This window comes from Geotrypetes seraphini, chromosome 9, assembly GCF_902459505.1.
Source record: "Geotrypetes seraphini chromosome 9, aGeoSer1.1, whole genome shotgun sequence".
Classification (NCBI taxonomy): domain Eukaryota; kingdom Metazoa; phylum Chordata; class Amphibia; order Gymnophiona; family Dermophiidae; genus Geotrypetes; species Geotrypetes seraphini.
Window position 1 is genome coordinate 111,843,549 of NC_047092.1, and position 27,705 is coordinate 111,871,253.

The 27,705-nt window shown below is 44.8% G+C and overlaps 1 protein-coding gene across 9 annotated transcripts in view; it reads left to right on the forward strand.

The window, feature by feature from the left end:
- STK25 (serine/threonine kinase 25) overlaps window positions 1-27,705 on the forward strand; it is a 407,778-nt gene that overhangs the window by 167,659 nt on the left and 212,414 nt on the right. For all 9 annotated transcript variants that reach the window (XM_033957946.1, XM_033957945.1, XM_033957950.1 and 6 more), the window contains 2 exons: window positions 21,800-21,985; window positions 23,519-23,664. In XM_033957946.1, the coding sequence (XP_033813837.1) occupies window positions 21,800-21,985; window positions 23,519-23,664 (332 nt within the window). The remainder of the gene's footprint in view (window positions 1-21,799; window positions 21,986-23,518; window positions 23,665-27,705) is intronic.

The window sequence follows — 27,705 nt, forward strand, 5'->3', positions numbered from 1 at the left end:
TAAGTTATCCATTTAAAGTTATTCCTGTTCTTTCGGCATTCAGACTTCAATGCATTACTTAGACTCTATATTAAATGTAGTCCACTTCTTATTGAAAATGCATAATTTTGGCTATATAAGTGGAAGTTTTATAAACTGAATGAAGGGCATGCTTAAACCATTATAGAATATTTGCTCCAAAGCTGCATTGGTGCACCTACTTGAACAGGTCAATGTCTGACATAAGTGAGGGCGCTTAAGTATGCCATGTAATGTGGGCAATTTATAGTATTCTATGAGTTGCATGCTTTCCTTGACAACATACCCATGACAGAGCTATGTTTATGTTAAAATTCTTTATATAAGCCTTTATCCCAGGACAAGCAGGCAGCATATTCTTGACTGATGGGTGACGGCACCGACGGAGCCCCGGTACGGACAATTTTAGAGTGATTGCACTCTAAGAACTTGGAAAGTTCTGGTTGGCCGCACCGCGCACGCGCGAGTGCCTTCCCGCCCGACAGAGGCGCGCGGTCCCCAGTTTCTTAGTTTCCGCGGAGCTAAGAAGACGCGTTTTCTCAACGGCCGTTGAAGAAATTTTTTTGTGCTCTTTCCGCTCGCGTAAACCTTCCTTGAAATAAAGATTTCTTTATTTCTTTTGTTTTTCTTTAAAAAAAAAAAAAAAATTACTTTAGTTAATTTCTTTTTCAGTTTTCGTTTCGCCCCGGCGGGGCCTGTTGCCACAATCGAAGCCTCGGCCTTCGATTTGGCAGAGGCTGTCTTTACTTTCATGCCCCCTCAGCCCGGGTTTAAAAAGTGCCAGCGGTGCGCTAGGCCAATTTCACTGACAGACCCGCATAACTGGTGTCTGCAGTGTCTTGGTCCCGACCATCAAGCGTCCACTTGCACCCGCTGTGCAACTTTGAAAAAAAGAACACTTAAAAACCGCCAAATCCAGCAGCGGTTACTCTTCGGTGCCGAGATGTCCGATTCCACCATACCGGCACCGACATCGGTCCAATCTCAATCGGCACCGACTTCATCGACACCGCGCGGGCGTCGCATCCAGCAGGTAAGCTGGCTAAGAAGCCTTCCCCGCTGGAGCGTCCTCCGGTCTCCACTGCAGTGAGTCCAATCCTGCCGACTGCGAGGCGTCCACGGAAGCGCTCCGCTCCGATCGAAGTTAGCCCCTCGACATCGGGTTCTTCGTCGGAGTGTCGAGCGGCACCCAAGGTACCGCAGAAGAAAAAAGCGGTACCGGTGCCTTCGCTGGACGAGCGTATTGCCGCCGTTCTGCAGGTACAGCTGAGAGAGCAACTCCAACAGCTACTTCCTGCTCTTTTACCCCAGAACCTTCCAGTTCCGGTCCGGTCGGAGCCACCGGTACCGATGGTGGAACGCCCTCTTTTATCGGCATCCACTTTATCGGTACCGGTTCTTACCACCTCATCGTCTTCGATGCCGGTTTTAGCTCCAGAACCAAAATCTCACCACCAGGCGGTACAAACCTCGGTACCAGCACAACAGGTTGCATCGCCTGGTACCGTATCCATGAGGTCGGGCAAGTCTACTCATAAAACCCGACACCTAGAACCCTCCACACCAGAGTCTCGACACCATGGCTCTCAGGTTAGGGATCCTGACTTATGGGGTGATTCTGAAGAGCCCTTTCTGTCCGAAGGTGAATGCTCTTCTGATGAGGAGGAACAGCTAGTTACAAATCCCTCTTCTCATCTGGATTCCACATCTTTTCCATCCTTCTTAAAGGAAATGTGTGAATCCTTGTCTATTCCCTTGGAGGCTGAGTCAAAGAAATCTAAGGCATTTCTTGATGCATTGGACTTTGACCAGCCTTCTTAAACTTCCTCTCCATGATATATTGAGAGAAACGTTTTATAAAAACCTTGAGACTCCCCTGACTGTCCCAGGAGCCCCTCGGAAACTGGACTCTTTATACAGGGTGATACCTATTCCTGGGTTTGATAAACCCCAACTCCCGCATGAGTCTCTTTTAGTGGAATCCACTTTAAAGAAATCAGCGGGAGCTAATGTGTATGCCTCAGTCCCTCCTGGCAGAGAGGGCAAATCAATGGACAAATTTGGCAAGCGGTTATATCAAAACGCCATGCTAGCCAACAGATCAGGAAACTATGCTTTTCATTTCTCATTTTATTTGAAGCATTTAATCCAAACAATTTCTACTTTTGAGAAATATCTTCCTGATCGCAAAAAATCTACTTTTAATGCCTGTACTTCCTCTCTTCTCCAGTTGAGGAAGTTTCTAGTAAGATCAATTTATGACACCTTTGAATTGACTTCTAGAGCCACGGCTATGTCGGTGGCTATGCGCAGGTTGGCATGGCTCAGGGTCTCAGAACTAGAGGTAAACCACCAAGACCGTCTAGCGAATGCACCTTGCTTAGGGGATGAGCTGTTTGGTGATTCTATGGATTCCACAACACAAAAACTATCGGCGCATGAGACACGTTGGGATACTCTCCTCAAAAATAAAAAGAAGACTCCCCCTACTAGGCCTTTCCGACAACAATCGGCCTACCAACGCCGCTATGCTGCTCGCCCCTTGCCTCAGGCTACTCAACAGCCTAGACGTCAGCGACAACAACAACAACGTCAACCTCAGAGGCAGGCGCAACAGCAACAAAAACCTCCACCACCTCAAAAGTCTACCCAGCCCTTTTGACGTGTTTCTCCTGAGCATAGCCAATATTACACCATCTGCCCATCTTCCTCAACCGATAGGAGGGCGCCTGACCTATTATCTCAGCCGTTGGGAGATCATTACATCCGACCAATGGGTCCTCAACATCATCCGCCACGGCTTCTCTCTCAACTTCCAGACTTATCCCGATCAAAGTCTGCCAAAAGAGTCTGCTTTGAACACTCATCAATCCTCTCTCCTGATTCAAGAGGTTCAATCCCTCATTCTTCTAAACGCCATAGAAGAAGTTCCTCTAGACCAGAAAGGACAGGGATTTTACTCCCGTTACTTTCTAGTTCCAAAGAAAACAGGAGATCTCAGGCCCATTTTAGATCTTCGGGATCTCAACAAATGCTTGGTCAAGGAGAAATTCAAGATGCTTTCCTTAGCAACTCTTTATCCTCTTCTCAATCAGGGCGAATGGCTATGCTCCCTCGACCTCAAGGAGGCTTACACTCATATTCCCATCCATCTAGCCTCCAGACAGTATCTCCGCTTCATGATCAATCACTGTCATTACCAATACAAAGTTCTCCCCTTCGGACTTGCTTCATCTCCAAGAGTGTTCACCAAATGTCTGATTGTGGTGGCTGCTTTCCTTCGTTCACATCATCTGCAAGTTTTCCCTTACCTGGACGATTGGTTGATAAAGGCCAATTCTCCACAAACAGTGCTACTGGCCACCAATCAATCCATCTTGTTCTTACAGATTCTGGGGTTCAAGATCAATTTTCCCAAATCTCATCTCATCCCCACTCAGAGACTTCAATTCATTGGAGCGGTGCTAGACACGATCCTCATGAGAGCATTCCTGCCGTCCAACCGTCTCCACACTCTTCAAGTTTTGTGTCAACAGGTTCTTCCTCAAAGTTCCATCTCTGCCAAACAAATGATGATACTATTGGGACACATGGCTTCAACAGTTCATGTCACCCCTCTGGCACGTTCTTCACCTGCGCACACCTCAATGGACCCTTGCTACCCAGTGGTCCCAAGCGACGGATCCTTGCTCACGTCACATATCTGTGACATCATCTCTTCGTCAGTCTCTACAATGGTGGTTGGTATCCTCAAATCTATCCAGAGGTCTTCTGTTCCATCTACCTCCTCATCAACTAGTCATCACAACCGATGCCTCCCCGTATGCTTGGGGAGCTCATTTGAACGAGTTCCAAACTCAAGGCCTTTGGACAGTCCAGGAAAAGAAGCATCACATCAATTTCCTGGAACTCAGAGCGATGTTTTATGCCCTCAAGGCTTTCCAACATCTTCTCTTCCCTCAAGTTCTTCTGCTGTGCACAGACAATCAAGTGGCGATGTACTACATCAACAAGCAGGGTGGAACGGGCTCTCGCCTCTTGTGCCAGGAAGCCCAGAAAATCTGGACTTGGGCCATAAATCGTCATCTATTCCTGAAAGCGATTTACATTCAGGGAGAAAAGAATTCCTTAGCGGACAAACTCAGCAGAATTCTACAGCCTCACGAGTGGACACTCGATCCTGTAACTCTACAATCCATCTTCGCTCAATGGGGCACTCCTCAGATAGACCTCTTTGCAGCCCCTCACAATCACCAGCTGCCCCTATTCTGCTCCAGACTCTACTCGCCTCACCATCTGGCAGCGGATGCGTTTCTCCTAGATTGGTCAAATCTGTTCCTGTATGCTTTCCCTCCTCTGCCCCTCATGTTGAGGACCTTGTTCAAACTCAAGAGGGAACGAGCCACCATGATTCTGATTGCTCCGAGGTGGCCCAGGCAACATTGGTTTTCCCTTCTACTTCAACTCAATTCCAAGGAACCTTTTCTTCTTCCACTATTTCCTTCTCTGCTTACACAGCATCAGGGAACCCTTCTACATCCCAACCTCCAGTCTCTGCACCTGACAGCTTGGTATCTCTCGGGCTGACTTCGAGTGATTCGCTTTTGTCTCAGCCTGTTCGTTCCATTCTAGATGCCTCCAGGAAACCAGCCACTCTGCAATGTTACCATCAGAAGTGGACGAGATTTTCTTCCTGGTGTCTTCTTCATCATCTTGACCCAACTTCCCTAGCAGTGGAGACGTTGTTGGATTATTTGCTTTCTTTGTCTGACTCTGGCCTTAAGTCTTCTTCCATCAGAGTCCACCTCAGTGCCATTGCTGCTTTTCATGAGCCGGTCCATGGAAAACTCCTCTCAGCTCATCCCTTGGTGTCCAGGTTCATGCGGGGTCTTTTTAATGTGAAACCATCTCTTAAAGCCCCTCCTGTTGTCTGGGATCTCAATGTGGTTCTTTCCGCTTTAATGAAGCCTCCATTTGAACCCTTGGCTACCGCTTCTTTCAAGTTCCTCACTTGGAAGGTACTTTTCCTTATTGCTCTTACCTCTGCCAGGAGGGTCAGTGAGTTACATGCACTAGTTGCGGATCCACCTTTTACAATCTTCCATCATGACAAGGTGGTTCTGCGTACACACCCAAAGTTTCTCCCTAAGGTTGTCTCGGAATTCCATCTCAACCAATCCATTGTTCTGCCTGTCTTCTTTCCGAAACCTCACTCGCATTCTGGAGAACAGGCTCGGCATACTTTGGACTGTAAGAGGGCTCTGGCTTACTATTTAAACCGTACTAAGCCCCACAGATCATTCCCTCAACTCTTTCTGTCCTTTGATCCTAACAAGTTGGGTCATCCTGTTTCTAAGCGTACGTTGTCTAATTGGCTGGCAGCGTGCATTTCATTCTGTTATGCTCAGACCGGACTGACACTGGAAGGTTCTGTCACGGCCCATAGAGTCCGAGCTATGGCAGCATCTGTAACTTTCCTCCGTTCCACTCCTATTGAGGAAATCTGCAAGGCTGCTACTTGGTCCTCAGTTCATACTTTTACATCTCATTATTGTCTGGATGCTTTTTCCAGACGGGATGGACACTTCGGCCAATCTGTTTTGCAAAATTTGTTTTCCTAATGGCCAACCTTCCCTCCATCCCTCTTTTTGTTAGCTTAGAGGTCACCCATCAGTCAAGAATATGCTGCCTGCTTGTCCTGGGATAAAGCACAGTTACTTACCGTAACAGGTGTTATCCAGGGACAGCAGGCAGATATTCTTGCGTCCCTCCCACCTCCCCGGGTTGGCTTCTTAGCTGGCTTATCATAACTGGGGACCGCGCGCCTCTGTCGGGCGGGAAGGCACTCGCGCGTGCGCGGTGCGGCCAACCAGAACTTTCCAAGTTCTTAGAGTGCAATCACTCTAAAATTGTCCGTACCGGGGCTCCGTCGGTGCCGTCACCCATCAGTCAAGAATATCTGCCTGCTGTCCCTGGATAACACCTGTTACGGTAAGTAACTGTGCTTAATTTACCAAGTAGGATCAAAGTGGTGAACAAAACAATTAAAAAATTATTCAAAGGACTTCATTAAAATAGAAAAGGAAAAAGAGAGAGAGAGAGAGAAAATCACAATATATATAACATAGCTCTAACTTACTTACAATGTATCAATCTATAAATAAAATCATAGAATAACTTAGTGTATGATACAGATTGAAACCCTGAATTCAAGTCCCAACATTATGAAGAAAAGGCCAACTGAAAATATCTTTTAAAACTCCAAATGTCTTTTAAAACTTAATAATGACTCTTCTTTCCTCAACTTTGTTGGTAGACTAGTCCATAAAACTGGAACCAAATAGAAAAATGCACATTTCCTAGTTGAAGCAAGATATGCTCTAGCTACATGAGGTACAGCTACTCTACCTTTTAGTGATCTTAATAGTCATCTAAGAACAGTGTTCTTCAAACTGCTGGTCCATGGACTGTTGATGGTCCACAAAAATTTTCTACTGGTCCATGAAGAATTATTGTCCCCTGCAAGCTTGTGTCTGTCTTACTTCCGGCTTGGCTGCTCCTTATCTTCTGCACCAGCTGCACTTGTTTGCCAGGACAGTGCACAGTGGCTCTTGCACGTGGCTGACACAGAACCAGAACCGGGTCAGCAGCGTGCAAGAGCCGCTGCGCGCTCTCCCGGCAAAAAAGTACAGCTGGCACTGAAGATAAGGAGCAGCCAAGCCAGAAGGAAGATGGACACGCGCTTGCAGGGAACACTGATCCGGTTTCGGTAGAGGCTGGACGGCCCTGAACAAGTAAGGGAAAGAAGCTGGATGGCCCTGAACAAGTAAGGGAGAAAAGAGGGGGGGGGGAGGAGCAGTTGGGACATGAGAGGGCCATGAATTTGGGACAAAGGTTGGAAGGCAGTGGGGGGGGGGGGGGAGAACAGAAGGAAGGGAGGAGGCATTAACTTGGAACACAAGAGAGGGGATAGAAAGGTAGAATTGTTGAGGATGAGTGTGTAAGTGAGAGGGAAAGATAATGCACATGGGGAAAGGAAGAAGGAGGAAAATTGTTGGGCATAGAGAGGAATAGATACATGGGGAAGAGAAGGAAAAATGTTGGATATGTTGGTGGAGAGGGAACAGAGGGACAGATTGAATGGGATGCAAGGGGGAGGAATTTTGTACATAGTGATAGAGGGTAAGGTGTTGCATGGTGCTGGAGAGGGGTGATAGAAGAAGAAATGTTGGGCATGGGGCTGGTGGGCAATAGTGAAAAATGCTGCACATGATCCAGGGGATGAGAGAGGGAAAATGTTGAATATGGCAGTATAGGGAGTGGAAGAGATGCACCATGGATCTCTCTCTCTCTTTCCCCACTCCCTGTACATGGGATGGGAATGGGACGGGGACCGAGCTGCGGGGATTTGGCGGAGACGGGTTTTTAAATTTCAGTCTTTTGCCAGTCCACAAAATAATTATTTTATTTCCGCCGGTCCATAGGTGTAAAAAGGTTGAAGAACACTGGTCTAGTACATTAGATGATTCGATATAAGATACTAACTGTTCTGAAACTATTCTTTCAGTTAATTTCACCAAAAAACAAAGATTAGAGTTTTGTCTATAGCTTGCTTGAGTTAACAAATCAAAATTGTTGTTTTTTAAAATAGGTTTAACTATTGCTTGTTTCCAACCATATCTTCAATTTGAGAGCCATTGAAATGGAATAGAATCTAACTCACAAGAAATAACATGCATTTTACCCAATAATTTCTCTAAATTCATTAGAGTAGGTATTTTGTAAGTTGACAAACTTGATTTTCTTAAACTAACATTGTTATCTTCAATCCTTGATGTACCTGAATCCTCAATTTTGTAGGTTACCGAATAAATCTTTTCATCTGCACATAGAGATGAAATTTTAGAGCGAAAAAAAATCTGCTAGATCCTCTGCTTCCTGATCCCACTTTTTTTCCAATTTGATTTCCCTCCTTTCAAAGCTGATGCAATAGAAAAAAGGAGTTTAGTTGGAACTTTTGCATTTTTTATTTTGCGGATAAAATAGTCCCTTTTTGCCTTATTTAACTCCTTATTGTAAATACCTTGAATATTCCTACAACGACCCAAAGCTAATTTAGTTCTTCTCTTTTTTCAAATTCTTTCTGCCCTTCTAGATTGCCTCTTAAGTTAGAATAATCCTCTATGAAACCATCTATTATCTTTTACCTTAGATTTTCTACCTTTTTACCTCCTTTCAAACTGTATTTCAGATTCTAACTTGATCTGATAGATAAACCTCACAAAAGTTAAAAGGAAAATTTTGAAAGAAAGGAGATACCATCATTTAACTGAAGAGAATGTAAAGCTCTATAGTATCTAACATCTTTTGTCTTAAAATCCTTTTTTCCTTTGTTATAAAATTCTGAATGCCAGCTAACTGCATAATCACTTCATGAAAGTGGTTTAGTTTTCACTCTTGAAAAATTTTCACTAACATCAACACTAAACCCAAAGTATGACCTTTTTGGTGAGTTGCTATGTCAACCCATTGTTTCAGGCTCAAATCTGATAAGAAAGTGTCTAGTTCTACACTCATTCACCTTATCAATTTGAATATTAAAATCTTCAACTATTATCAAATGTGGATAGGCCACTGTTAAATCTGCTATAGTCTGATGAATATTATTCCAAATATTAGCTGATAACCAGGTGGACAATAAAAAAAAACTGCTAAATAAATTGGAAGCTTCTTACCAGTTTGGACTATTAGCACTTTATTTAAAAAAAGTCAACGATGTTAATTCAAACGCCTGTAAAGAAGTCTTGCAACCTATGGCTACTCCTCCTCCTTTCCTATGATGTCTAGAATGAGAGAATATTTCAAAATCTGCAGGCACTGCTTGATATAAATAGGCTTCCTCATCAGTGCATAAGCATGTCTCTGTAAAACACACAATATCCGCATTTCTGCTTTCCACAAAATCAGGTATAGCAGCAGTTTTATTCTTCACTGATGTACAATTTACTAAGAGGAAACTAAAATTCCCTAGCAACAGCAGCAGATGAATCCAGAGACCAATGGGATAGCTCACATCTACCAGCAGGCGGAGATAGAGAAACTGATTAACAGGTGGTCCTATTGGCTGGTACTTCTCCTGTCTCATCAGTAATCTCTATCTCCCAGCAGGAAAAGGTCGCTATTCAACTAGCTCCTGAATTCTGGCTGTGGCTGGAACTTTATTTTCTCCTGTTGAGGTTTCTCTTCAGCGAGACTGCCATTCTGTTTCTCCTGTTGAGGTTTCTCTTCAGTGAGACTGCCATTCTGTTTCTCCTGTTGAGGTTTCTCTTCAGTGAGCTGGCAGTGCTATTTCTCCTGTTGAGATTTTCTCTTCAGTGAGACAGGGGTGTCCGGCTGAACGGTGCCGGCTTTAGAGGTTACACTTGGGCCCCCCCTTGTCCCTGCCTCACCCTCCCTCCATTGCTAGAGGGTCTGACTGGGTCTCAATTTTTTTCTTCTTTCCCTACTCTGTAAAAAAAAAAAAAAAAAAGAGACCACAGTTGCTACATTATGCCATGCTTTTGCTGCAAACTGGCTTCAACCGGCCCTAACAACAAGCTGTGAGTATGTCTGGCTTTTACAGTTGTTTGAACTTCAGGTTTTGTTTGGGAGTCTTAGTACTGTGGGTTCGGTCATCGTACATTTAAGGCATGGATACTTTATTGTGGCTAAGTTTTATGACTAGAAATCCTTGGAGGGAGCCAGGACTTCCCGCCCTTTACATGCACGCGCTTGGTTTCCTTGTTGGTTACAGCGCGGCAGTAGTGGTGCGATTTCTTGCTCGCACTTGTTCTCATTGTTGGGTTTCAGTGCAGCAGTAGTCCTGTTTATTCTGAGGCTCTTTTTCATCGGTGTTTGTCACGGCCATGTGCAGCTGATTGTGCAGGTGCCAGTTTATAGCAGCATGAGATGGGACATATTTTTTCCGGCGCTGTGGGCCGTTCTTCTGGTTATTCCCTGAGTCTGATTTTATTTCTATGCAAGCCGCGGCAGGGTAAATTTTGCGGGGCTTGAATCCGACTATGTTTCTAGGAGCGTTGATGCAGCGGCCACGTGTCAGAATCAGGCGTGTGCTTGGGTCTCCGGCGATGGCAGGAGAGCTGCGGCGTTCCGGTAGTTTATTTCCAGCTGACTTTGCTCAGGGTATGCCGAGGCTTCTCTCCTTTCCGGTTCAGACAAGTTGTATGTGTTTCACCAGCTTTGGGACAAGCTTGGGCAGCTTTATATGTCTATGTCTGTGTTCCTGCTGTACTCCCTAGAAGGAAGCTGCTTGTTTAATCGGACTCTGGGGTTAGCACTCAAAGGGTTTACCAGAGAGACTCTGACCTGTGCTAGGTTACCCAGTCTCGGTTTGTCTCCGGACTGGGGCGACATACGGCAACTCACGGCACGGTGAGATCAGCAGTAAGATAGTGCCCTGTATTTCACACAGGTATCTCATTGTCTCTCTTGGGGGTCCCTGCAGATTGAGCCTTTGTCTGTTGGTAACTGTCCTTATTTGGGCCTCTGTGCTGAGCTGCATGTGTCTAGTAGTGGCACAGGATATATATGCCTAAAGGTAGTACAAACAGTTTCCAAGTTTGGGCTGTCTCTGTGGGCATAATGACACTGCGCATCTTCCTGTGGCCAGGACTCTCTTTCTCTATTTCTGAGGGGGACTGGACTTCAGATTTCCATGCTTATCACGCTGGTTTCTCCTGTCACCATTTTCTCATGGCACATGCTAGACGGGCCCCCCCGAACAGACAGGAAGGGCTGTACAGCTCCTTTTAACCAGGAGCCAGTCACCTATTCTATCAAACCCACGAAGGATCATGCGCTATGTGGCTGTTAGCCTCATCCCTGAAGCTCTCATTAGCGATGTGAGCTTTGTCTGCTACCTGTAAGGATGCTGTTGTTTTCCACAGGGCGGTAGATGCAACACCTTGATTGAGTCTAGTACGTATTCACTTTAAAGGACATACGTATTTCGCTCATGTTGCATGGGGTTAGTACTGTTTTCATGGTTCCAGTATATTCCTCTTTACATTGTGAAACTTGATTTTTCCTAGGAGACTCTTCTTGCAGATCCTACAGTCTCATCCTGCCATTCCCTGACCTTCTGCACTTCATTCTGAGGGGATCTTGACTTCTTCCAATGACTCTTCAGGCTTTCTCATGAGGGAGAAGATGCTATAATGTCAGGTCAGGGGGCTGTGAAGATTTTTCAGGATGCTTGCATCTTTGCATCCTCCTCAGGTTTCCAGTTCGTTCTTGGAGTCTCTATGTTTTGTATTTCCCTTTTCAGTGTTACTGGTCCTCAGGACAGTTCTTGTAGTCCTTCAGGAACTAAGGGACGTTGTTCCACTTACTGCAAGGTGCCCGAGACGGGGCCATTGGGCAGGCTGGATCCCATTCTGCTGAATTAGTTTCTCGGGGTTACACATTTCTGCAGACAACCTGGGAGTATATTTACATTTTCTCTATGGACTCCTAATCAGCACTTGGTTTGCCTGCCTCTCTTGGAGCGGCGCTTTCGGTTTTGGCACATGCCATTTCACCTACCCAAGGCTTCACGAACGTTTTAGGTGATGTGGGCGGTGGTACCGTTTTGGTGCTACCAGGCGATTCATCTAATTTCTTCTTGACTGCCTGCTTGATTCGGACGACTTCCAGTCGGGCCATTAGACTGACACGAAAAGGGTGATATCTTTTCCTCAGTTCTTTACACGTGCATCTTTGAATTTGCACAGCGCTCTTTTCTCCTGTACTATTTATAGGTATATCTGGGTGATGTTTTTATTCATATAGGAGAGACATGTGTTTCTTTCCGGAGACTTGGGCGTGGGGTCTCGGTCTCAGATTGGTATTCTTCGCTTACCATGACCAAGAGTATGGGATTCTGTACAGTTTCTTGGATCCATATTGCTGACTCCACTGGGGACTTCGGCTTGCTTTCCCCTTCTTACGCTACAGCAGTCACTTTTGTTCCGGTGGTTCCCGGTATCTCAGGGCACCAATTATTTGGTATGCTCCTCCTGCATCACTCTGTATGATTTGGTGGCTCAGCGCGATTTCTCTTTTCAAGGCATGCCTCGGTCTTTGCTGGACTATCTCATGACCACCGACCATCCCGGGCTGTCGGGTTGGGGGGCTCCGTGGCTTCCATCCTCAGCTCCTGGAGTCTGGTCTTCAGAGGCGACTCAGTACTTGTTCATTCTTCTGCTCTTGAGCAGGGTCAGGCTACCTTTCTGGAGCTTCAGATCATTCTTCCGGATTGCCGCTAAGGGTCCTTTTGGTCAGTATTAGGATGGGGATATTTCTCTGCTGCTTGGGCAGTAGGTGTTGTACTCATTGGCAGGTGAAGTTGTTCTGCTTCAATGGGTGGACTCTCATCTTCGTCTTCTGTTGGCAGATCCTTTTATGGATCAGGATAAGAGTTTGGATAGACTTTCTCTCCGCGGAATCTGAGCATGGCCCATTTCTTGTATGTGACAGTGTACAGCACTGTGTACGCTCTGGAAAGTGTGCATGTTAGTAATAGTGTAATCTTCTGCATCCTGGATATTGAGATTTGTGGCTCAGCATTCTAGCTCTTTTTATGGACGTGAGATTTGCTTGACCTAGACCTCATGGCCTCGTCTCTCAATTCTAAGCTTCCTAGCTTCTTCGGCGGGCCCAGGGAGTGGGAGTTAGAGGGGGTAGCTGCATGGCTCCTTTCTCGCTTCTGCCTTCTCTTTTTCAGTGTTTTCCGCTGGCTGATGATGGCTTGGATTTGCCACCTCGAGCTCGCTTTCCGGGCACAGTATTTGTAGAATCTCTGGATTGGCGGTGCCATCCTTACTTTGCGGATTTGATGAGTCTTTCGACAGCCGGACTAAGAAGTTTCCTGGTATCTCCGGCTTTGCTCGCCTAGGGTCCGTTCAACATGGATATTTGTACTACTTTAGTATTACGACCTAGTTTTTTTGAAAAATCTTGGCTGACGTGTAAGGGTTATGCGAAGCAGGTTGTTTCTTCTCTTATCCAGGTGCTACGGACGTCTTCTCCTGTAGCTTCTGCTTCCTTTTGGAGGTTTTTCCTTTCTTGGGTGCTTCTTAATGTTTGAACCACTCCAGAGTTCCTTTTTGGCACAGGTGTATTGCCGAGGGCTTAGCGTTCAATTCCCTTCAGCTTCTAGTGCCATTCTTGGCTTGTTACAAGGGCTAGGTATATTGCTCTTTGCTTACTTCTCAGCTTCATGTAGTTCAGGTCCTAAACAGAGTGCGGTATATTCATGCGCCTCTTAGAAAGCACGGTTTGGAGTACAATCTTCACGTACTTCTTCTCAGTTTACCGAAGGCTTCATTTCATCCTTGTCTTTTGGGACTCTAAAGGGCTGTACCGTTGAACATGGGGTTTCTTGTGGCCATGCTTCAGCTCTGCAGTTTTCTATGTTGCAGGCCTTGTTCAACGGGGATTCCTATTTCTGATTTCCGAAATATGGGGTATCAGTTCGGATGGTACCATTATTTCTTTCTAGGGGGGTGTCATCCTTTCTTTTATGTCATGCTCGCTTTTCCTTCCTTCTTCCTGGGAGGAGAAATTGGGAGCAGTGCTTTTATTCACTGCATTTTTTTATATGTACGTAGCGTTCTCTGTGAGCTTGGTTTCTAACGACTTTTAGTTGTTTATATCTCCTTTTTGTATTCTTCAAGGGACGCCTCAAATGTTTGGCGGCGTCCGAAGCCTCCATCGCTCAATGGGTCCAGGAGGACATTCTTTATGCTTGCTTGCTGGCAGGGAAGCGGATGGCGAAAGAATTTCATGACCATTCCGCTGGAGCGATGGCTACTTCTTGGGCTCGGCCCAGAGGTTTTTTCCTTGGAGGAGATTTGTCTTGCGGCTAATTGGTCTTCCAAGAGTGCTTTCTCTCCGCATTTCTGCTTGGATGTGGGGGCGCATGCGGTAGGGCGTTTTGTGCTTCGGTTGTTGCGGAGGCGGCGTTTGCTTCCCACCCAGATTGAGGATTGCTTTGCTACATCCCATTGGTCTCTGGATTCATCTGCTGCTGTTGCTAGGGAAGGAAAAATTATGTTCTTACCTGTTAATTTTCTTTCCCTTAGATGCAGCAGATGAATCCAGAGCCCCACCCTTTCTGGATATTGTCTCTCGGTTTTTTCTTTTGCAACTTTCGCAGTTTGTTATTATGGCAGGTTGTTTTCTGTATTATTGCATTTTGAGATGTGTTATGGGAAATAAGTTTTTTACATGCTATGCCTATTGCTGGTTACGTGTGCTTGGGCAAGGAGCTATACTGATGAGACAGGAGGAGTGCCAGCCAATAGGACCACCTGTTAATCAGTTTCTCTATCTCCGCCTGCTGGTAGATGTGAGCTATCCCATTGGTCTCTGGATTCATCTGCTGCGTCTAAGGGAAAGAAAATTAACAGGTAAGAACATAATTTTTCCTTCTTAACTAATGTAGAATTCTCTTTATCTCTAGTTAATAAAACTGGTTTCAAATGCCAAACCGGTTGAACAGGATTATAAATAGAACTCTGACCTGGTCTGTTCTGGTCAGAACTGGAATAAAGCAGATAATTCAAATAGCCAAGCAAAAATCTTCAAAGTAGAAATAACACATGTACCTCTCAGCCGAGGCAGTAATTGATGCCCTCTAAAATTGTTCCGTTGTTTGCCCCAAGGAGCAAGTCTAAGGAGCATGACCTGATCCTCTAAGAGATTCTGATCTTCCAGTGTGCAGTGCGCTCACTGCTAAGCGACTTCCTCTATCCCTAATGCAAAAGAGATTATGTTGAGCGGTCATATGACCGCTTTGAAATTCGTAGTGGGATCCTGAAATTAAAACAGTTGCCAGGAAATGATTTGTGTATTGTACTGCATTTTTTGCTCCATAAGACACTTTTCCACCCTCAAAAAGGGGTTTGAAAATAAGGGTGCGTCTTACGGAGCGAATACATCCCTGCCCCCAGTACCTTTTTTTAAGTCCCCTTTCCGCACTCCTGCCTGTCTCCCTCGCTGGATGGCTCTTCTTCGGTTTGGGCAGAGCGGTGCAGAAGGCAGGTACGTGCTGTTCGTGTTCCTGCCTGGTATGGCGCCGCTCCCTGATTGGCTGCAGTCAGTTCTCGCAGGGGGGGGTGCCTGTGCTGCCAAGGGATGGGTTGTGCCTGTGCTGTCTATAGGGGGGGGTGTCTAAGCTTCCTATGGATTTTTCACGCTATAAGGCTGTGTCCCAGCCACCAGAGGGGGTACAGGGCAGGGAGGTGGGAATTTTTTTTTTCCTGGGTTTTCCTCCTCTACAGGTGGGTGCATCTTATGGTCCAGAGCGAAAAATACGGTATATAGAACAGCATCTAGCACTTGTGTGTCTAACTGCCAATTATTGGAGCAGATCACACATGTAAGCTATTCTATAAACTAGGCACACTAATAATGCCTAAATTTAGGTTCTAGCTTATAGAATTGTTTCTATAATAACTTATATGATGAAAAGTTATGCAAAGTGCCAGCAAATTCTTTTTAGAAAAGCGTTCAGGTGGTTGGTTTCTGTTGCCAATTGCATGTGTGTTTGTTAATATTAGGCCCTGCATATATTGGTGTGACATCTGAATGGGGCCCAGATGGGAAGAAGTAGAACAAATTTCAGATTGTTTAGATTTGTAATGATGGGAAATACTAATTAGTTGATGAATTCAAAACCTTTAATCTTTGGGAATAAAAAGCGATGTTATGTTTTTATTTAAAGTCAAATACATTTTCTACAATAATAATTAAGAACATAAGAATAGCCTTACTGGGTCAGACCATCTAGCCCAGTAGCTCATTTTCACGGTGGTCAGTTCATGTCACTAGTACCTAGCAAAAACCCAAATAGTGGCAACATTTCATACTACCAATCCAGGACATAGGTAATACAAAGTCACTCGAAAAATAATGTAGAAAAAGAGTTTTAACTCAAAATATTGTCAAATTGTAAATGAAATAGAACTCTGCTCAGAGACATGAAGGCTGATCTCTCCGCCTCACCCACCAATCATTGCAGTGTTCAATAAAGCTTCACTCCTAATCATGTATTCATAATTTATTCTATTTGCTAGCTGTTTAAGCTAAGTACCAACATTCTTCTACCATAAAACTGTGATAAAAGTTCAAGCATAGCTGCACAAGCTAGCAAATAGAATAAATTATGAATACGTGATTAGGAGTGAGGCTTTATTGAACATTGAAATGATTGGTGGATGAGGCGGAGAGATCAGCCTTCATGTCTCTGAGCAGAGTTCTATTGCATTTACAATTTGACAATATTTTGAGTTAAAACTCTTTTTCTACATTATTTTCCGAGTGACTTTGTATTACCTATATCTATTTCTTTAGTCACTCAACAATAACATTATAGTTGAGTCAATTACCCCTGTAGCATTTATTGACCAATCCAGGACAAGCAATGGCTTCCCTCATGTTTATCTCAATAACAGACTATGGACTTTTTCTCCAGAATATTGTCCAAACCTTTCTTAAAACTACCGTTCTTACCACAACCTCTGGCAATGTGTTCCAGAGCTTAACTATTCTCTGAATGAAAAATATTTCCGCCTATTGGTTTTCCCTGCAACTTTGAGTGTACTGACATTCCTATATTTCTGCATCGTATACTAGCCAAGGGATCTGGGATAATATCAGGGGGAAATTATGTGATTGAGCTGAAAGTCCAAGGTCTCGTACCCATGTCATTTGAATTGAGGTGTAATCTTTTGGGGGATGTCTTTAAGCAATAACTTATAGAGACTCGATATGGATACGTGACTGTCTTCATCTCCCTGCATGAGAGTTTTTACCTTGTTGCCCACTACCGGAGACAAATGGTTCAACCCTATCGAGTGCATATAGTGTGCAACTTGACAATAAGCAAAAAAATGTGATGGATGAGTAGCTACTCACTGATGAAAAATCATCAAAGGTCAAAGGTTGTCCATCCTCCCTCAACAAGTGCTCTATCAATCAAATGCCTTGTTGTACCCCATCTCCGAAAGGTTGCATTGTTTTGTCCTGGGATAAAGTCTACATTACCTACTAAGGGAAATAGGGAACTAACATTAGCATCACACCTCCAACTCTTCATTAAATACTGCCATGCCCCTCGCAGTGGTTCCAACAATAAACTTCTATGAATGTCATGCGATTGAGAACCTTTTGATTCTTTGTTGGATTATATTTACGGATCATTTTGCATAAAAGGATCCCCATGAGGAAAGATGTTCTGCTTTTTTCCCAGGTTCACTCTCTAAGATTGTCTGGGGGGGGGGGGATTTGTTGTTGCAAAAGCTTCTTTAATGGCTAGAAAATGTATTCTTTTACTGTGGAGGCAATCTAAAACACCTACTATCATCCTCTGGAGAAATGAAATGTTTACACTGTTAAAATTGAAATATCTGGATGTAAAAAGGGGTCTACAAGGTCAATGGAGAAGGTTCAAAGTCATTTGGGCTCCTGTCTGGGATGTATTGTCACATAGAGCCCACAGTGCTCTGCTGAATTCTTGACACTGGAGTGCTGGGAGGGGAGCGGAAGTTTGTTTTCTCTGGTCTTACTTTGTATCTTTAAGTCTCTGTGAAGAAACCATGCGGATGACTTTACATTGTTTGTACTATTATTGGATTTGTTGAACTTTTTGTATTTGGATAATTTAATTCAATAAACTAAAAATTTAAAAAAATTGAGTTGGCCCGTTCAGTCATTGTGGCAGTTGGTCCGAGAGAATTTCTAGCTTCTCTGTACCTCAGAAGCATATATATCTGCATGTACCCATCTTTCTGGACCACAGACGGTATCTGTGGTTCCATGTACTTCAGCAGCATTTCCAGTTTGTGGCTCTCTTGTTCAGCCTGGCAACAGTCCCCCCGTCTCCCCCGGCTCGTTTACCAAGGTTATGGTGGTGGTGGTTGTAGCTCACCTCCAGCACATGGGGATTCAAGTTCACCCCTATCTGGATGACAAGCTAATCAGAGCCCTATCAGGCAGGAGTGTGAGCTGGTGGTGCGTCAAGCAGTGGAATTGCTCCAGTGTTTGGGTTGGATTGTCATCTGAATCTGACTCATAGTCTGGCATTCTCTTGGGCATTCTCTTCAACATGACTTGTGGCCAAGGGTTTCTTCCCGAGCCACACAAACATAAGCTCTGGAGACAAATTCTGTCTTTCTTGGAAATGCAGACTGACTGCTTCACATTACCTTCAGGTGCTGGGCTCTATGGCAGCCATGCTGGAAGTTGTCACCTGAACCAGGGCCCAGATGCAACCTCTTCAGGACTCCCTTCTGTCCTGGTGGTCTCTGCAGATAAATCCTCTTCAGATGCAGCCACCTTGGACAGGGGCAGCAAGGGTCAGACTACGCTGGTGTCTTTAGGATGCGTCCTTGTTGAAAGGCATGCTTCTTTGGATCTCAGACTGGATGACTGTCATGACTGATGCTAGTCTCTTTTGCTGGGGGTTTCTTTGCATGGACTGCTCAGTTCAGGGCCAGTGAACTCCCAATCAGAGAAAGTGGTCCATAAACCATCTGGAACTCAGAAGAGCATTCAGCTGTCCTTAAAGGCTCTGGAAGATGTCATGGAGGGGAAGACTGTAAGTGTTCTTCGACAACGCCATGGTCGTGGCATATGTGAACTGGCAGGGGAAGGTCAGATGCTTTTCCGGTGGGTAAAGGCCCACATGCTCTTTCCACTGTTCATGTGGCTGGAGTGGAAAATGTTCAGGATGACTTTGAGTTGACAGTTCCTGGATCTGGGGGAATGGTCGCTCATGCACAGGGTTTTCAATCTCATTGTGAAGTGCTGGGGCAGACCAGTGATGGATTTAATGGCTTTGGCCAAGAACGCAAAGGTCGAAGAGCAGAACCAGGAAGCTTGGGGTTGGACATGTTGGTCCAGGCCTGGCTCTGCATCAGTCTCTTTTACGTCCCCTCCTTAGCCTATGGTGGACCAGGTCATCTGCCAGATTGCAACTCAACTAGGCCTTGTGATCCTGGTGGCTCCAGATTGACTTTGCTGGCCTTGGTATGCAGACATAGTACGTCTGCAGCAGGATGAAGGTCTCTGGCTGCTGCTTCAAAGTGGTCTCAGTCGGGGGCCAGTCCCCATGGAGAATCCGCAGTACTTTGGTCTTATTGCATGACTTGTGAACACTTGGCACTAGTTCGCAAGGACTATTCTGAAGTGGTTATTACCACGCTGCTTCACACTAAGAAGCCCTCTACTCTGGCAGCTTATGCAAAAGTCTGGTAGGTTTTTCAGCAATGGTGTGGTAAGGACCAGGTGGAGCCGCTTCAGGCTTCCATGTCAGTCATCTTGGCTTTCCTTCAGGCTGGGCTGGAAAAAGGCCTGGCTGTGGCTTCCCTTAAGATGCAGGTGGCTTGTCTGTCTTGCTTCCTGATGCAGGATTGCAAGTCTTCGCTGACAGCTCATCTTGATGTGACCAGGTTCCTCGAGGGAGCTCCCCTTTTGAAGCCTCCATTGTGGCAGCCTTTTTCCGACCTGGAACCCTAATTTGGTTCTAAAGGGCCTCACTAAAACTCCATGTGAGCCCCTCATGGATGCTTCCTTTTTTTGACCTTACAGTCAAGACTGTGTTCCAGGTGGTGATTGTTTCGGCACAGTGAATCTCGTAACTGCAGGCCATCTCCTGTAGAGAGCCTTTCCCCAGAATAATTGATGAAGGTGTACCCTCCATGCTGCACCTTCCTTTCTTCCAAAGGTGGTGTCAGATTTCCACCTTAACCAGGAGCTTTGTCTGCATGCTTTTCAATCTACAGGGTCTGACAAACAGGATAGATTGTTGAAGAAGCTGGATGTCCACACGGTTTTGTTCCAGTATTTGGAAAGGTTGAATGACTTTCACCTTTCTGACAATCTGTTCGTGCTTACCAGCTATCCCCGACTTGTTAAGCCAGCGTCTAAAGCCTCGATTTCTAAATGGAGTCACATTGCCATTTCTTCAATGTACATTGCCTATGATAAGCAGCCACCAGTCTCTCTCAAGGCGCACTTGACCAGGAGCATCGCCTCTTCCTAGGCGGAATCTCGGGCAGTGCCTCCCGCAGAGATTTGTTGAGCAGCTATTGGTCTCATCTATGTACTTTTTCCAGATTTTCTAGAGTAGATGTGGCTGCTTGGAAGGACGCCACTTTTGAGTCCTTGATATTGCGGACAGGCTTTTCTATCCCATCCTAGACGTCGGCCACTGCTTTGATACATCGTCACAAGTACAAAATCTGAAGTAGATGTAACAAAATGAAAGATTAGGTTCTTACCTGGATAATCTTCTTTTTTTGTTAATTTACTATGGATTTTGTATGGCCCCATCCTCTGTCTATCCTGTGTCGCCCACTTTTCTGCCTCTGATATTTCTGTGTTCCAGACCTGGAGGAGCTCTCCTGTCAACCAGACGGTTAAATGCCAAAAAATCTGGTATAAGTAAGTGTATTCCTCAGTGTCTGACTTCCTTAATGTTTGTGCAAGTTACACACAGCAGGTGGTTTCTCTTTGGTTATTTTCCTATTATGTTGAATTGTTCAAATTATTATTTTTTTTTATTCATAAAAAAGTCTTACGAGTATCAATAACAATCTACAATAAACTCACAAAATCTTAAATAGTGAAAATTGTGGACATTGATGACTCTAAATATATATTATTTTCACAGTTGTCAAGATATTGCAAAAACTGAGGTAATTCAAGTTCAGTTCCTGACCAAATTAAAAGGATATCATCAATAAAATGTTTCCACAATGCTGTGCCATGACTGAAATGAGAATTGTATACAAAATTCTGTTCAAATGTAGCCATATATAAGCATCCTATTGAGGGTGCTACCATTGCTTCCAGGGGGGACCCAATTAGATTGGATTGATCACCACACGTATGGAATCCAGAGTAGATTTAACAGAAGATCATCCAGGTAAGAACCTAATCTTTCAATACAAGCTTGCCCTAAACAAGGGAGATCACACACACGCACACACATTTATTAAGTGCTGTTTGCTATAGAGCTTATTAGTAGTGATTTACACTAGTATTCTGATGCTCCTGGTAATGCACAACTGCCAGGTCAGAACTCATGTTTTAAACCACAGAAATCATTTTGAGACAGTGTCAACAAATTAGGTTAATATTTTACTGTTTCAATGCTGCACTTGAACTCCCCTTTATCTGACTCTCTTGTGCACAGGTGTCAAAGTCGGTCCTCGAGGGCCGGAATCCAGTCGGGTTTTCAGGATTTCCCCAATGAATATGCATGAGATCTATGTGCATGCACTGCTTTCAATGCATATTCATTGGGGAAATCCTGAAAACCCGACTGGATTCCGGCCCTCGAGGAGGGACTTTGACACCCCTGCTCTTGTGGAACTGATGACCTCCAGTAGGGCTTATTTAAGAGTTTAGGGGTGCTGAGGTCCAAAAGCATTACAGAAGTTGGGAAACTATTTAGCATACAAGCCCAACCAAAGTTATCACTTTTAGGAATCTTGCTGTGAAACTGGAGCAGCTATGATAGTTGTATGTAAGGATATGTGTTCTGAGTTGCAGCTGGTCAGTGAAACCTTCATCCAGTTTGTCTCCAGGGATTAGCATGGAGGCATCCTCCTAAAGTCATAATAGGTAGCTGCCAATTCTGGAGCATTAACTGCAAACTGCTCCAGGTTGTGACATTGAACTTTTAATTATTTTATTTTATTTTATTGCATCATGTCGTTTTGCTCCTTTTCAGGCAGATATTTGGTCCTTGGGGATCACAGCCATTGAATTAGCCAAAGGAGAACCCCCAAATTCTGACCTTCATCCTATGAGGGTTCTTTTCCTGATTCCCAAGAACAACCCACCAACACTAGAAGGGCACAACAGCAAACCCTTTAAAGAGTTTGTGGATGCATGCCTCAACAAGGACCCACGCTTTGTAAGTAGAAGACTATTTTTCCGTTAGTAGCAGATGATAAAAAATAATTTATAGATATCAATTAAAGTTCTGGGAACAGGCAGTTGATAAATTTTATAAATAAACATCTGAGCCAGCAACAACACATTATTTTTCTTTATTCCCTACATCACTCTCCTTTTCTCTTTCCTATTATCCTAGCTTTTCTCACTCTTTTTCATCCCACCTCACTTGTCTTTCCCTTCTGTTTATTCCCTTTCCCCTGACCATTTCACTTTTTCCCAGCTCTTCTTTTCTTTTCTTTCTCAGTATCCCTGTAGACCAGGGGTGCCCAAAAGGTCGATCGTGATCGACCAGTAGATCGCAAGGGCAACACGAGTCGATCGATACGGGAGAGTTTGGCGCAGTGGTTAAAGCTACAGCCTCAACACCCTGAAGTTGTGGGTTCAAACCCACGTTGCTCCTTGTAACTCTGGGCAAGTCACTTAATTCCCTCATTGCCCCAGGTACGTTAGATAGATTGTGAGCCCGCTGGGACAGAGGGAAAACTGCTTGAGTACCTGAATAAATGCATGTAAACTGTTCTGAGCTCCCTTGGGAGAACGGTATAAAAAAATTGAATGAATAAATAAATAAATAAATCCCAGGCTCCGCGAAAGACTCGCGTTGACTTGCTTCTCCCCCCCGGACATCAATTCTGATGTTGGAGAGGAAGTTTCAGGACAGTCAATTGTTGGTGTTAGGGAAGCAGGGAGAAATTGGCAGTGGCTTAAATTGGGGGGGGGGTGGCTTGGGGGGCAGGGAGAGAGAAAGAAAGAAAGGGGGGCAGGGCGAGGAAGAAAAAGTTTGGGGGGGGAGGGAATGGAGTGTGTCAGGGGGCAGGCAGGGAGAGAGGAAGAAAAAGTTGGACTCATGGAGGGACAGAGGGAGATGTTGATTGGGGAATGGAATGAGGTCTGGAGGAGAGCAGAAAGATTGGATGCACAGTCAGAAGGAAGTGCAGCCAGAGACTCATGAAATCACCAGACAACAAAGGTAGGAAAAATGATTTTATTTTCAATTTAGTGATCAAAATGTGTCCGTTTTTTGAGAATTTATATCTGCTGTCTATATTTTGCACTATGGCCCCCTTTTACTAAACCACAATAGCGGTTTTTAGCGCAAGGAGCCTATGAGCATTGGGAGCAGCGTGGGGCATTCAGCACAGCTCCCTGAGCTAAACAACGCTATCGCGGTTTATTAAAAGAGGAAGGGGTATATTTGTTCATTTTTGTATAGTTGTTACTGAGGTGACATTTCATATTTTAAAGTCATCTGCCTTGACCTCTTTGAAAAAACCCCCGAATATAAATTATAATTAACATTTTCTCTGTGTACAGTGTTTTGTGTTTTTTTAAAATTTTATTGTTGGTAGATCATTTTGACTTGATCATTTTAAAAGTAGCTCACAAGCCAAAAAAGTGTGGGCTCCCCTGTTCTAGACTGTGCTTTTTCTTTACCTGTCCCCTTTTTTTTTCCCACTTCACTACTAACATACCAGTGTCTCTCTCACAGAGGCCAACAGCGAAGGAACTGCTAAAGCACAAATTCATCAGCCGGTACACCAAAAAAACCTCCTTTCTTATAGATCTGGTGGACAGGTACAAGCAGTGGAAGTCTGAGGGCCATGGCCAGGACTCAAGCTCAGATGACTCAGAAATGTATGTATACTTTGTGTACTTTTACTTGAGCAACTTACGTAATGCATTGTCTCACTGTAGTGCATCTTAATAACAGTGCCCATCTTGTCATCATTCTAAACTAGTAGATGATCTGATTTCTCTTCTCTTGTATGATTCTCTCTGGTGTTTTGAGATCTTTCAAGCTAATACTATTTGTCTCATACAAAGAAGAATGTAAAGTTTGTCGTTATTTCCCATGTGATTAATATGCATATATCCTTAGGAGCACATTACATTTTCTTTCTTTGGTTAGTTTTTTTATGTTCAAATCATTTTTATTGAAGCACAAACATAGCACTGAACAAAACAGAGCACTATTTTCAAATACCACACAAGACCAATCCCCACTCACCCAACCCGCCAACCCCCCTCCCACCCTCCCTCCCACCCCGGCAGCAGCGGTAACAAATCAAAAAAGATAAAGCAATAGGGGGGAAAAGAAGTCAATTAAGTACCCCAGAGTCGGTTTTGAACGTAAGGTGTAAAAGTCAAGCTAAAAGAGTACCAACACTGTGCGTACAATCGTCCAGCTTTAGTCGACAAGTCCATCACTTCACGCCGTTCCAGCAACATTTGATGTAACATCAATGCTCTCCATTGTGGGACGGTCGGAGGGTGGGGTGAAAGCCATTGTAACAAGATACATTTCCGTCCCAGCAACACGGTTTTCCTAAAGAATGCTGCACAACCTGGTCTAGGTGGATGAAATCGAACCTGCATCGTAAAAAGAAAATCAGGGTGTAATCTCCAAGAGCAATGCCAAAGTCTTGCCACCAAGGACACCAACTGCATCCAAAAGGAAGATATCATGGGGCAAGTCCAAAACATATGTCCAAACGATGCCTGAGGACCCGCACATTTCCGGCAACAGTGGTCCACGCTGATCCCTATCACATGCGCCCTCTTGGGCGTACAGAAGGCTCTTAGTATGAATTTATAATTTCGTTCCCTCTCAATCGAGGACACAGTCGTGGCCTTTCCCAAGCGAAGGCCTCTGCGAAGCACAGCTGCAGCAATGGGCAATTGAAGATCAGCAGACCACCTTCGAGCCAAGGCGGTAAAGTCTATTTCACCCGCCCGTTTCTGTAACCATTTGTGGAAGAATCTGAGGGACATGGACTCAGGAGCAGTGAGTGCAATCGCTTCCTGCAGTCGGTCTTGCACATCCTCCTTCAACCTCACCGGAGTCAAGAACTGTAAATAATGTGTGAGCTGTTGATATGCAAACCAGTCCGTAGATAATAGCCGAAACTGTATTTGTAGGTCACGGAAGGAGATCGGAGAACCATTATCCTGTATGGCCTGGGACACAAATTGTAAGCCCTCATGAGACCAACGTCTGAACACTGCGGAATCCATGCCAGGTAGAAAGTCTCCATTTCAACTATGGGGAGGCAAGGGGTATGATGCGGAGAAATCTGCAAGCCCTTGCACAACAACTTCCATGCTGTACGCATCGCTGGCAAAAGTGGATGGGATTTCAGCTGAGGTAAGTCTGGTAACTGAGGAGCATGGAGAAGATAGCTAAAATGGTACGGCTGTAAGGAAAAACATTCAATCACAGGCATAGAAAAATCAGATGTGGTACAGAACCAGTCATGAATATGACGCAGTTGACATGCAAGGTTAAACCGAGATATACATAGTAATCCCAACCCCCCTCGATCCACAGGAAGCATTAACTTAGCCAAAGAAATCCTCGCTCTTTTACCCTGCCACAAATATTTAGATAGATGGGATCTATGAAGTGCAATGTGAGGTGCGGTTAACATGATAGGGAGCATTTGTAGGACATAGGTCCATTGAGGCACAACCATCATGTTATAGAGAGCTATGCGGCCAGACAGGGAAATGGGAAATGTCCGCCAGCCATTCAATGTACTAAAGGTTCGATGAAGCAAGGGTATTATATTTGCTGAATAAAGTCTCTTCAAGTTTTGGGGGATAATTACTCCCAAATATGTCAATGAAGAAGTTGCCCATTGTAATGGAAAATCACCCGGCCAAGTGTGTCTCACTTCTAAAAGAGTGGGGAGTGCTAAAGACTTTTGCTTATTTAGTTCCAAGCCAGAATAAATGTGAAACTCATCCAGTATGTCTAATGCTCTTGGTAGTGAGCTATGTGGGTTGTCTAATGCAAGTAAGAGGTCATCCGCAAAGGCTAGCACTCGTAATTGCGACGCGCCCTCAGGTAAACCCAGGAGTATATCATCCTTTTGTATGGTGCGCAGCAATGGGTCCAAATATAACAGAAAAAGTAAAGGAGAAAGTGGGCAGCCCTGCCTTGTCCCCCTACCTATTTCAAAGGGAGAAGACCTCACTCCATTGACCAGAATTGAGGCCGTCGGACCAGTGTATAGTGCTTGCACAGAGGATAGGAAACCCACGGGAATCCCTATATAGTGTAAAACCTGAAACAGGTAGTGCCAGTTAACCTTGTCAAAGGCCTTTGCCGCATCTAACCCGACAAGTAATCCAGGGCGGCGTTCTTGTTGAGCGCGGGAAAAAGCTAAAAGTGTGCGCCTAACATTAATGGTGGAATGTCTATTCCGCACAAAACCCACCTGTTCGGGCACTATTATGGACGGCAAAAGAAGGGCCAACCTATCGGCCAAGACTCTAGCTAATATTTTAACGTCAACATTTAGTAAAGATATTGGGCGATATGATTCAATATTGTCTGGGGGCTTAGAAGGTTTTGGGATCAATGTAATCAGAGCTTCATTACTATGACGGGGGAAAACCCCTTGTTCTTGGATAGTTAGATAATAATCCAAAAGAGGTTTGCCTATGTAAGGGGATAAGATCTTATAGAACTCGGGCGAATAACCATCCGGTCCCGGTGCAGTACAAGATCTCAATTTTAGTATTGCCTGGGTCACCTCCTGTACATGTAATGGCCTGTCCAATCTGGACGACTGGGCCGCCGTCAATCGAGGCATTCCCGCGTCCTCCAGATAGTCCTGTACATCAGGACCCGTGTAGGGACCAGGGGAAGCATAAAAGGCCTCAAAATATTTCCGAAAGCCAGCCGATATATCCCCTGACGAAGTTAGGAACCTCCCCGAGCTCTCCTGTATCATGGGTATGTATCTAGACCCCTTCCAGCTTTTTGTTATAGAGGCTAGCAATTTCCCCGCCTTGTTACCATATTTATGAAAGTGAAATTTACGGTAAAACAGGAGTTTCTTAGTGCGTTCGTGGATTAGGGAATTAAGCTCCACCAACACCGCCCTGTACGCCTCGTTGTTAGCCTCAGATGGATCACGCAACAAGTCCTTTTTCAACACTGTCACTTGGCGTTCAAGAAATATTATGCGATGTGCAATTCGACGGGTTCTAGTAGTGACATACGCAATAATGTCTCCGCGCAATACCGCCTTGGCCGTATCCCAAAATAAAGTTGGTTGGTCTACATGTTGGGCATTATGTGTACAGTAAGCCTCCCATTTTTCTTTTAAGAATTCCTGAAAATGAGCATCTTTGTGTAAATAGGAGGGAAATCGCCATCCAGCCCCCGGACCCCACGGACCCCCCAGTGTCACATCAATCCAAATCATGTTGTGGTCCGATATTTCCAGAGGGCCTATCGTGGCCTCCGAGACCTTAGTAAACAATGTCTCAGAGAGTAAGATGTAATCGAGTCTAGAAAAAGAGCCGTGTGCTCTAGACTGGTGCGTATAATCACGTTCAGATGGGTGTAGTAGTCTCCAGGGGTCCACCAACCCAAGGCTCTACACAAATAGGGAATACCCTTAGTTTGTTTCACTCGGACCGTGTTCGTCGACCCAGAGCGGTCCATAGTGGGATTATGTACTTGATTTAGGTCACCCACCAAGATTAGAGGGCAGCCCAGATCCTGCACACAAATATTCACCAGATTCTGAAAAAATGCATGTTGATAGCTATTTGGACCATATCCCACCAATAGTCTGAATATCCCACCGGGTCCCTCCACCCTTACCAACAGATACCGGCCCTGAGGGTCACGTCGCAATACTTGTACTTTACCTAAGAAGC